This window comes from Pelophylax lessonae (genome assembly GCF_965119305.1).
Source record: "Pelophylax lessonae genome assembly, chromosome: 2".
NCBI lineage: Eukaryota > Metazoa > Chordata > Amphibia > Anura > Ranidae > Pelophylax > Pelophylax lessonae.
The window spans coordinates 605,336,921-605,349,580 of NC_138769.1; the positions used below are offsets into that span (position 1 = coordinate 605,336,921).

A 12,660-nucleotide genomic window follows, 5' to 3' on the forward strand; every position below is an offset into this window, starting at 1 on the left:
CTAAACATTGCAGCACTACTTTTATATCACTGGTTGCCAAGAGGGGTAATGTATTGGAAACAATTTTTTTATGGAGCTCTGACCACTATTGCCCTAAGACGTAAAACCAAAACACCCACTGACATTTCAAAAGTTCTCAAAGTACACCTTTTAAAATACCACAGAATATTTAAAGAGGAAGTAAAGCTTCCTCTAACTTGTACCTATAGGTAAGCCTATGATAAGGCTTACCTATAGGTACTGTAAATATTTCCTAAACATGCACGTTTAGGAGATATTTACTTTGCATGCAGCCAGTGACATCACTGGCCCATGCGCTCTGAAGGAACGGCCACCATTCCTTCAGAGCCCTGTGCTGTGAACAGTGGGTACCGTGCGCATGTGTGGGAGTGACGTCATCGCGGCTCTGGCCAATCAGATGGCCAGAGGATGTGAACGCGGATGGAAGATGGGTGAACATGTCGGCCATGTTAGCAGTGATTGGGCGCCACTGCGGGGGCTTTGTTCTAAGGTAAGTATTTCATAATGAGCTAGTATGCGATGTATACTAGCTCATTATGCCTTTGTCGTTCAGTGTTTTTTTTTTTTTCTTTTTTTTTTTGGAGGTTTACAACCTCTTAAATGCAATTTTTATTATACCAATTAATTGGGACCAGCGGAAGCAAATGGCTGCAGCTTTTGAGTATTGTTCCAATCCAGGCTGGTGACTTATTTCTCAGAGTGTTTGGTGTGTCAGAGTAGTTGTGAGCTGCTTAGAAGCCCCTGAGGGCTTATCACGGGTATTTAATTTCATGTAAATAATAATGCACTTTTTTTTTTTTTTTTTCAGCCTAAATGGGTTGAATGAAAAGAAAAAATGAACAGATTACCCCATCCACACAAACTAGGTGGATAGAGGGATCCAACCCGCTGGGGCATTGTATGTTGATAGAGGGGACTCTCCGCTGTCAGAATACACTGATCAGCAACTGCAGTCTATTGGCTGCAGCTGCTGATTGAGAAAGACTGGATTTTTGTACTTATCGTAAAATCCTTTTCTCTGAAGTTCATCGACAGATGCAGCTCCATATCTTCTTAGACCATTGTGTTATGCTCCTCCAATTAGGATTAGGCACTAGGCAGGAAAAAGTTTTACCACACCTATGGGTGCTGTCCCTGCAGGCATAACCCCACACACTCTGCTACATCAGTCAGTTTGGTTGCAAGCAGTGTTTAGAAGACAAAAAACACATTTACTCAGAAGCAGAGGGGCGGGTGCTGCGTCTGTCGATGAACTTCAGAGAAAAGGATTTTACGGTAAGTACAAAAATACAGTTTTCTCTATCGTTCATCAACAGATGCAGCTCCATATCTTCTAAGACCATTGGGACGTCCTAAAGCAGTATTTTCATGAGTGGTGGGAAGACAATGCAATAAGAATGTAACCAAAAGGCTAAACGTAGCCAACCAGGTAATATGAACAACTGGAGCTCACCCAGAAAAAACCCTCAAAGAGAACAAAACAGGATTCTCTTTAAACAGCAGCCTGCAAAACCTTGCGGCCAAAAGAAGCATCTGAGGATCCCAACACATCAATTTTGTAGAATTTAGTGAATGTATGCACATGTGACCAGGTCGCCGCCTTGGACACTTGCATCACTGACGCTTGATGGCGAAAAGCCCAAGAGGCACTCTGCGCTCTAGTAGAATGCATCTTAACTGGGAAAAGAGGAACCTGACCCTTCAGAGAATAAGCCTGAACCTCCATCTGCCTGATCCATCTGGAAATGGTCGCAGCAGACGCAGCCAATCCTTTTTGAGGTCCCTCAGTAAGGACAAAAAGAGTTTCTGTTTTCTAAAAGACTCAGTGGCCCCCAGGTAAACTCTGATCGCCCGAACCACAGCCAAAGAATACAAGGCAATTTCCTTGGGATGCTTGTGCTCAGGACAGAGTGAAGGCAAAACAATGTCTTCATTCAAATAAAAATCAGAAACCACCTTAGGAAGAAAAGACTGATTTGGTCGGAGTACCACTTTATCTCTGTGGACCATCAATAAGGTGAGCGGCAAGACAACGCCGCCAATTCAGATACTCTGCTTGCAGAAGTGATAGCCACCAAAAAGGCAACCTTCTGAGACAATGAAAGCAGAGGAATCTCACAAATGTTCTCAAAAGGAAGCTTTTGAAGAACAGATAATACCAAATTCAGATCCCACGGAGGCAGCAGGTCTTCTCAGGGAAGCCATGTGGCGGACCCCCTGGATGAAAGTGTGAATCAGGGCATGCGTAGCTAAAAGGCATTGGAAATATACAGCCAAAGCCGACACTTGGCCTTTGATAGTGCCCAAAGCCAACCGCTGTTCACAGGGCCGCTGTTAGAAATCATGGGGCCCCATACAGCCTACATTATGGGGCCCCTGGACCCGGCCCCACAACTCTACCCCTGGCTCCGCCCCTGACCCCACACTGTCACAAGGGGGGGGGGGATCTGGGGGACTGGTGACAGGAGCTGGAACATATAAAATGTTCCAAAAGGGGAACCTTTAGTAGCCATTATAACTCTAAACTTTTTACACTATTATAAAGCAGCAGAGATGTCTTATTCTAGAATGTTTTTTGACTAATTAGCAAGCATAAGCTCAGTCATGTTCAGACCGTAGTCTGAACCCACCTTATCTATAGCAACAGGAAGCTATACAGCGCCCCACCAATCATAACTGGAGCAGAATTGGCGAGATGTCAGTGTTGTGACATCTGCGCCAATTCAGTTTGTGTTCGCATACACCACAGACTTGTGGTGGCTCTATGGCTAACCTGATGTAGATAGACTTGTGTCCATTTACATCAGGCTACCTCTGATCTGTCACATTTAGGTCTTGAAAAAATAGAAAAGGTTGTCCTTTTCCCATTTTTTTTTCTTGGACCTGAATGACCACAGAGGTAGGCGGATCTAAATGGATACAAGTCAATTCATATCTGGACTCCTGTAGACCTACATGGAGCTTTCAATCAGGTCCACATGAAAAACTGACAGGCGGACCTAATTGCAAAGCCTGGGTGAAAGGTTCTCAAAGGGAAGTGGTAAAAGTGCAGCTTGGCTGTGTGTTTTTACTGTCTCTCCCACCCCCCCAAGACACGCGTAAAGTAGTATTTCACTGTCTGCTCATGGTCATCATTATTATGAGGATCTCAGCACAGCAGGTGCTCTATGGCTCTGTTAGTGTCGCATGGCTGCTGGGTGCTGACTTTGTTATGGCTGTACTGTGTTATAGTCTGTAACACACTGTTGACTGTCTTAATTTTTGGCTGTACAGTGTGTTACAGACTATAACACAGTACAGCCATAACAAAGTCAGCACCCAGCAGCCATGTGACACTGACAGAGCCATAGAGCACCTGCTGTGCTGAGATCCTCATAATAATGATGACCATGAGCACCTTCCAGAATAGCCTGTGTGATGTGTCACTGTATGTGCAGGGGACCGCTTGCCTGTTCACCGCCACCGGGATTACTGCTGCTGTGCCATTTCAGCCATCTCAGCGATCAGTGTCTCCCTCAGACTGCACTGCCATCACTCACTGAAGAGCGGGAGCCGCATTACAAATGAATCCATATGCCAGGGAAGGCACACCATGAGCGGCCGGAACTTTAGTTTGTGCAGGTACAGCATGCAGCATGAGATTTGTCTGCCTGCCCCCGAAAATGGATAAAAAGTCCCTCTTCTGCTGTCACCTCCTGGGCCCCTCTGTTACTCTGATGGGGCCCAGGAACTTATTATACACCCTCATATTCAAATGTATGCAAGTTGATGAAGGTATATATTTTTTTTAACATTAAATTTACTACAAAGGGAATGGGGGGACAGATTTACCAGGTGGGCCCCACTCCAAACAGTCCACCTCCCACCCAGAGTGGGGGTGCTGCCAGGCAGGGGGTATGCTGCAACTCAGGGTATTCCAGGTGGATCGCGTCCCAGCGAGGCACGTCCCCATCCATTTGGGCTCTGTCGTGGCTAGGCCTAGTTCTGGAGTATAACCTGCACATGCTCGCTGGCCAGGCTGGGAGACCTTAAGGATCTGGAATTTCCAGTCCGAAACCACAGCCGGCTGTTGCTTGTAGTTCTGCAGGAACTCTAACTAGTGAAAAAAATCACAAAATAAAAACTTTCCCTATTAATAGCTAAGACAGAAGTCCCAGCAGGGAACTAGGTCCTATTCGTAAACTAGGCAGAAACAAACTGACTGATGTAGCAGAGTGTGGGGGGGTTATGCCTACAGGGACAGCCCCATAGGCGTGGTAAAGCTTTTTCCTGCCTAGTGCCTACTCCTGATTGGAGGAGCATAACCCAATAGTCTAAGAAGATATGGAGCTGCGTCTGTCGATGAAAGATAGAGAAAATTTCCAACAAGCCTTTTCAACAGAAGTCGATCATTAGATCAACTACTGTCAAGTTGGAGCAGTTACACATGGATCAAAATGTGGCCAGTCCCTGCTGAATTTCAATCCATCTATGGCCAGCTAAAGAAAAAATACAGTAAATGCAAACACTGGAAGATACAAACCAGTCTAATTTAATGTACAATCTGTTGCTGTAGGTTGTCCATGAACCAACAAAACCTGGGTGACAAAAGTATGCAAATACTTGACAGATCGCTGTACTACAGTAGCGATGTTAGTACAACAATATCCCCCACTGAGCTAAGGTAGCCAGAACACACTAATCAGTGATCATAGCTATTGGCTGCAAGTGCTGATCGGATGCTGGTCTTCGAGCATGCCCGTGTGATTAAAGACGGTCGTTAGACCCCCCCCCCCCCCCCCGTCTCCCAGTTTAACGCCTTTGCAATGGGTATTCCAAATCTAAGTATCTAGGTATTGTCATACGAAACGATTTCTCCTCTTACTTGGCTACAGTTAATACTCAAATATCATGTGTGGAAAACACTTCCATTGACTCCTGTAGGATGGGTAAACCTCCTTAAGATGGTGTTTCTCCAAAATGTATTTGTCTTCAGAAATACCCCGGTTCCTATTCCCGTTGAGTTTAACAAATTTGTCAGGATTATTACGTCCTTTATTTAGGTTGCATCGGTTCCTCGAATAGCCAAATCCAAGCCGTGGTTGCCTCTTTCCTCGGGAGGAAGGAGAATTGGCAGTGCCTTGCTGCCGGAAATACAGCAGTGTTGGTTACGATTCGCTAGTGGTTTGCACAAACTCGATCACACCCAACAATTAATCTGGAGGCTACTGTCCTGGGGTCCTATTCAGCCCTGACTAATCTGGTCCTCATGGAAGGAGGGTCACATCGCAGAGGACGACCCCAATTTGCACAACAGTTTGGGTGTGGGAACAAGTGAAGGCAGCTCTTGGGGTAGTCAACACTGTTTCGCCCCATACTCTGTTATGGGGCAATATCTACTCCCCATAACAGAGTATGGGGCGATCTACTCCTAATCCTGGTGTATGGGCCAGATATGGCATTATAAAGCTACAACAGATCATGCCAGCTGGCCGGCTACTTCCCATTACCTACTCTCAAGGAAACCTTCAAACTTCCCTCATGGATGCTTTTTAGATACTTGCTGCTGAAACACGCAGTACAGGTGCAGTTCCCGGTGGCAGTTACAGTAACACCTCAGAGTGGGGAAGTTTCTTGCAATTTGCAATGAGGATAAAATCCTCTCCTTAATTTACATTTGCATCACTGATGGTGATACAGATAGGGACTCTCCCCTATTCCACTCCTGGCGGGCTGACATTCCCACCTTCATGGAGGAGGAAAGGGATGAAGGGAATCAGCAGTTTATACCCACAGTTATTTCATCCAGAGATAGATCATACAGCTTAAATTTCTCCATAGGGTTTACTACACCCCTCAGTGCCTTTCCCGGATCTATCCTACATACTCTGAAACATGTCAACATGGCAGTGGGGACATACTTTCATATGATCTGGGAGTGTCCGCTTATTCAAAATTTCTGGAGAATAGTGGCCATGGAGATAAATATGCTTACTGAGTTTCTATGTAGGAAGCCTATTCAAAAAAATTGGAAGATGCCCCTACGGTTAATCAGCGGCGTCTACTAATTGATTCAGCACTACCCCTGTAAAAGCTAACATACATGTGTCGTAAGTGCCCCCAAAAGTTTGGGAAAATCTAGAAGGCACGGGTATTGGCCAGATCCCTAAACATTTAATTCACCGCTAAAGTGGCTAAAAGGGTGAGATTTGGTCATTTTCAGGATGCTTCACCCACTCGTATGTCTTCTCTCTGGTTTCCAGAACTGGGGGACTCCTTCTGGTTATTTACTCAGCCCTGGGTTCCTACACACTTGATATGCATTCCTTGCGCAACTTTTTCCTTTTAGCTTCCTCCTATTATTTACTATCTCTTCTCTCTTTTTCTCCTTCCCCCTCTTCTTTCCTCCTTCCCCCTCTTCCTATTCTTATTTTATCCCCCCTGAATCTTTTTTCTCCCTTTCTTCTCCCCTCTCTTAATGGCTTTGTTGAACTGTGAAATTAGGACATAAACTGTTTAGTTTATCCTTACTTTTTCATGTCTATAGGTGTTAATAACTGTTAGGCTATGTTGCCATTATACTTTACTTATGGAGTTTTTGGTACTACATTCTGAATGTATGCTCTGTGGACTACCTTGTGCATTTTCCTGTATCCAAAGAAATCTTGCTCTTCTGTTTGTTATCTCTCAGTGTATTATATGTTTCACTGTTATGTGATCTGCTTATGATATTGTTTTATTGATGAATAAAACTTTTCTGTTAAAAAAAAAAAAAATTGGTGGTCATTGTAAATCACCCCTTGGTGGTCGACATAAATGGTCCTATTACATTGGTGACTCCAATGAAAAAAAAGGGCACCCAAGGGGCCCTGGGACTTGGATATGAGATTCAACAAGGTAGTGAGAGGGCAAGAAACATGTGAAGAGCTCATTGGCTCAGGTTAGGCTGCTCACAACAGGCAAGGCTACCCTACTGTGGGCACTCCAGCAGGTTACCAGGAAAAGACGTACATATATGGAAGGAGCGCCATACCAAAAAATAAAAGTCCAAATTAATTTATTGATGTTGTGTTAAAAGACATCCAATGCATTTTTTTTTTACAGACTGACGCAACTCTTTAAGTATAGTTCTTCAAGCTCCAAGGTGCAGTACTTTCATCTGTAGAAAAACAGCACAATGTATTCCAAACACACATATACAGATGTAATATTACTAGTTCACTCCAGAGCAGACAAGGGTTGCACATACACACAATGATTAGGTCATATAAGGCTTTTTACCTGGGATAGCTGTCTCTATAGATTAGAGTTGGACAGAAGAGAAAGTACAGGTAACTGGAAAGTTTTGGCAGTTGAATATCTTTTTCTGTAAGAAGTACATAGGAGATACAGCATATTAAATTCACATCTATGCGAGCATGGTATACCAAAGACTTTTGTGTCTGCATTGATAAGCACCAAAATGCTTTAAACATCTGTGCTACAAAACAGTAGTTCTTCACGTACAGTTCACCAATTGAGCAAAACCTGCAAGAGGTGATCTTCTAGAGCTAGGTGTTGGGGGAGGGAGTGGGAGATCTGTACAAAAAGAAATGCCACAAGATAAATTATAAGTGGGAAAGTTAGCAAAATATGCAAAGGGAAAAAACAGCAAAAGAAAAAAATTCCTAACCTTTCTTTAAACAGATTAAATAGATTATATGAACAGTTTTGTTAAATGGGGCTTTTACAAGTAGGATATGTTCCATATTCTTGTAACAAATACAAAAAACTTGGCATTCTACTTTGTTGGTGGACTGATGAGGTTGCTAGCAGTTTCCCATAAAAGAATAAGACTGCATTCACAAATGGGCATTTTGAATCACGGGCAGAATTGCGGCAATTCTGCCTGAAATTATAAAATGCCCAGGTGTTAATGACAAATCACACAACGCACGTTTTAGATGCCATTCATTTGAATGGCACCTTAAAACACAGTGCGGTTCTGCTGCAACTGCCACGTAATAAATCGCGCTGCAATCGCTGCAAACCACATTGCATGAAGCATGTCACCCAAAAGAAACTCCTGGACTTTTTTGGGATGATCAGCTTCACGCGATGCTGTTTGCCACAATTGCAGTGTGATTAATTGTGTGACAATTGCGGCAGAACTGCACTGCGTTTTTAGGTGCCATTAAAATGACTGACATCTAAAATGTGAGTTGTGCGATTTGTCATTCACACTTGGGCATTTTGAAATCACAGACCGAATTGCGGCGATTCTGCCCGTGATTCAAAACGCCCATGTGTAAATGCAGCCTAAAAGAAAGGTTGTTCAGACAGATGTCTATTTAGATGTAAGAGAGGATACAGTTGTTTCTTTTTTTAAAACAAAGCTCATACTTACTTTCCTTCTGTAAGACAGTTGGAACTACCTCTCTTAAAAACGAATAACTCTTCATAAGAAATCGAGCCTGTATGAAGAAAACAAGCTCAGACTTAGGGATATGGAACACGTGTCAAAAACAAGGCCTGTGGGCTGAATGCAGCCTGCCAGACCATTTCATGTGGCCCTCACACCCAGATTATTTTTCAGCTCCCCACTGCAAATTGCTAACACAGAAGCCTTCTCAATTTACAAGGACAGCTTTCCTCTCGGCTCTCACAAATCCCTGCCTGCCCTGCACTCACAGCAGGGACAAGGGAGATGCTGATGCAGGTGCAGTAAAGGATGAGGCATCATGTGGTAAGCTTCACTGTGATCCCCATCTGTGCCCAGGGGCACAGATGCTAACCAATGATCTCTGAAATAAATAGGAGGTGGTTTTGACTTCCCCCTTAAATGATAAATATGTATGATCTGTTCCTATAATTAGCTTGTCTATCAAAGCTCTAATAATAATAATAGTGATATAATAACAATATTAGCTAAAACAAATTAACACAATGCTCAAAGGAGTAAAGGTCTTTTTTTTTTACAAAGAAAATATAACACGTACATGGAATTCTAAGAATAGTAATACAGAGCATATAAAACAAAAGAGCAGAGATAATACGTTATGTAAATCCTTCCTCAGTGTTCTGTATGTGTGCTGGACTCCAGTACAAAGTGGGGTATCACAGACACAACCCACATAAACACCCCCCAACCCGCCCAGTGTAGTCCTATGTCCAATGAGCGACCATCTGTAAATTATGAGGGGCTGTCGTTTCTAGTCACCAGGAAGTAACGTGTTACCCTGGTTCCTCCATGAAGTATGTTGCTGTCTCCACCAGGTGACACTGCTATATTACCATCAAACATCCTGACCCAGGTCAGCATTCCAGTCCACATCTGGTCCCTTTGATGTTCTGGTTGAAGGCTAGGCAATTAGGCACTGTAATCTTCACACCACCAGAAGGTCTGAGCTCATGCTCTCTTATTCCCATACCCCACCATCAGTGGGTATGTATGAATCCTCTCCCAGATAAAGACCTTATGTGCAACCCTTCTGCTTTACACACCCTGCTGGGATATCTTGCTTTGCTGGCATTCCAGCCAGGCTACCCCCAGCCATAACCAGATGGTTTCAGTAAAACCAGGTCTCAACAGTCCAGAAACATCTTATATTAAAAACATGTTGGCTTCTAACATATGCCACTTTGTGCCTGAATGGCACACATCACCCTTCTTAAGAAACAGCCTTCATGTAATTGTTCAGAAATGTCTGGCCTTAAGACATGTTGTGCTTCCCAACAATCTCCCTGCAATAGCCACACTGGTGGATCGTTTCTTCCTGCAAGGCAAAAGCTCCCATTTGTGTATATTCCAATACACAAAAATCCTTCTCTTGCATCTTGTATATATATAGCACTACACTATGCCTCTGGTGATGATGACATGAACACGCAAATAAACACACAATAACTTGAGATCTGTCACTTGTATAATTTTAAACAATTGGCTGTTTACCATTGTTGTCATACTGATAAAGTAAAAATTTGTAGAAAGTGACAATAGTAGTAAACGGCAATCATCTGTTTCACCAACAGGGCTCACGTGGGACATTTATAGTGCAAGGGTAAAACTTTAACATACATTAAAGCACCTACCACTTCAGCATTAACGTTAATAAAATGTGCAGCGCCAATATTTACAATAAATATATTGCCGATTCAACAAAAATAAAACAGCTGTGCAAGTGTCCATCAATAGTAAAATCAATCATCCGTGAAAAGAAAGTCTCAATCCAAAAATCAAGTCTTGTGAAGAAGTGATGCAGTGAAGATCCAACACCTTCTAAATGAAAATAAATCTTTTCCAATATGTTCAGAAGTCAGCCACCACCTCCTTGTGAAGTGAACACTCACCAGAGACTATGGCTGCCATTACAACAGCATACAACTTCGCCCAATATCCATGTCCAAAAGCACTTCTCAGTAGGATCGAAATAGGATAAAGTAAGCTCACTTGGAGCCTAAATAATACTCTAATAGTGTAGTATTTTAATGTGAATACAAAAAGATATAAAACCATAAAAAAAGCACACATTTCTTACATAAAAAGCCACTGCCGACCCGGGACTTTACAGTGGAGTGACATCAGCAATAGTAGCACCTCCCTTGTATGTGTTTTTGATGCTTTTCTTAAAGCTTTAACGAAGCTTGGCAAATGTCCTGTGTGTGTTGATTTTCAGCTTGTAATAAAGGGGCCCAGTGGAACCTCAGCTCAGTAGTACCCTTGTTCAGGAGATCCCCTGCTCAGTAGAGCCCCTAGCTCTGCTGATGCCCCACTCAGTAGTAACCCCCAGCTCTGTTGATCCCCTGCTCAGTGGTAACCCCCAGCTTTGCTGACCCCCCACTCAGTAGTAACCCCCAGCTCTGCTGACCCTCCTCTCTGGTCCCTACTCATCTCCCACTGTATTGCTCCCAAACTGCACATGTGACATTGCTAGTTTCTCCTACTCCGGTCCCTCAGCTCTGCTGATCCTCTGCCACTCTGTCCTTTCTCTTTGATCCCCACTCATATTCCGCTATAGTGTTCTCATGTTGCACACAATGTGTGCCGCATGCTAGTTGCTCCGCTCCAGTCTGGATCCTGTTCACCTTCCTGCTGCTCTATGTTGCACACCAGATGTGACGTACGCACCAGAAACTCATAGAATATATACACATGAACCTGAACTGCTGACAATGTCTTTCTGGTTTGCTTGTTGGTTTACCAGTGCAACCTGAGATATCTCATACCTGCAATACCTCCAAAACAATGCAAAGCTAAATCTGAACTAAAGCCTCTTAAAAGCTGCAGGTACTTTAAGTGAGCTTTGTCATAGACTTCTATAAAGGCTTTGAAGACGATTTGAAGCAACAAGAAAGTGACATGGGGTATCATTTTTGAAGCAAAGCAAAGCAAACACAATGTGTAAACAGGACTGTAAGTGAGCATAAATAAAGTGTGAGAACAGGTGCGCTGCTGAGATGGCTACTATCCACACCTATAAATGAACTGCAGCACTCGTCACCAACACAAGCACTCAAGAGCTTGCAAAGAGAAATATAAAAGCAAAGGGTAGTGTGCTATTCAGATGTGTGATAAAGCTAAAATAATAATATAATAAACCAAAGAAGTGTAATAGATAAAAAACAATATGATAAATCTTCAATATATATATATATATATATATATATATATATATATATATATATAAATAAAAAGCAAGTGAAAATAAATGCTGAATAATTATAAAGCACAAATATATATAAAAAGAACCTTCCCAATTGCAGTGAATTTCTAAACTTGCAAACAATGCCAAAAAGTGCAAAAAAAAAAACTAATGGAAAAAATGTAAGTCCAAAGATAAAATATTGAAAGTCCAAAAAGGGAAAGTTCAAGAAAAAAGTCAGTGAAAAGTTCATCCACTCATCGATTGGATAATCTGGTGCTTTCACCTCTAACAATTAGAGGCAATGCTTGTGACAAACTGTGATGAAATTCCTCTCTGTGGGGAGACTTCTCCTCTCGACGTATTTTCCCCAGATATATAAATAAAAAATGAACAGCATATAGTGTAATATTGTCAAGAGAAGTAAATTATCTTTATGATAAGTGACATAGTAAGTTCATCAATCAGTGCAGTGCATATGAACCAACATGCTGTGACATGTGCAATTATGCAAGTGAAGTGATATCAGGTGGAAAAAAAACAATACATCTATGTAAAAAACACTGTGCAGTGTCCCACAAAACAAAAACAAAAAAATCTGTGAATTATTTTCCACTAAAGTGTGTAGCTAAAATGTGCGCTCACCTTCAGTATAAAAAGACGAAGCCTTTAAATATCCTACGGGTGCTTTGATTGGCATTCAGAGTGTTTCACAAATGAGTGTCCAATGCACATTTTAAAGCAAGTTTAAATTAGCCCTTAATGTGTTTTTTCATGTTAATAGAGTTGTTAGGTCATTCCTTTATAAGTCAGCTGTACTTTTGTACCATCCTTTTTTAATCACACTACTGTGATTAAACTTCTCATTATTGATGCAGTTCCTAAAAAAAATTGGATTTTTGTACTAACCGTAAAATCCATTTCTCTGAGTTAAATGATGGACACAGCGTTCCACAAATCATAACCAATGGGTTATATTGCCTCCTCCAGGAGTAGGACTAGGCAGAACAAAAACATCTGGCTATGCCCATGGGCCATC

At 42.3% G+C, this 12,660-nt stretch overlaps 1 protein-coding gene across 1 annotated transcript in view; it reads right to left on the bottom strand.

Annotated features, from left to right (window-relative positions):
- The window catches only part of LOC309545698 (sterol O-acyltransferase 2-like), a gene marked incomplete at its 5' end in the record, with an annotated part of 213,117 nt that overhangs the window by 74,506 nt on the left and 125,951 nt on the right, over positions 1–12,660 (bottom strand). The window contains 2 exons of the mRNA XM_082245034.1: positions 7,282–7,366; positions 8,387–8,453. Of these exons, the coding sequence (XP_082101160.1) occupies positions 7,282–7,366; positions 8,387–8,453 (152 nt within the window). The remainder of the gene's footprint in view (positions 1–7,281; positions 7,367–8,386; positions 8,454–12,660) is intronic.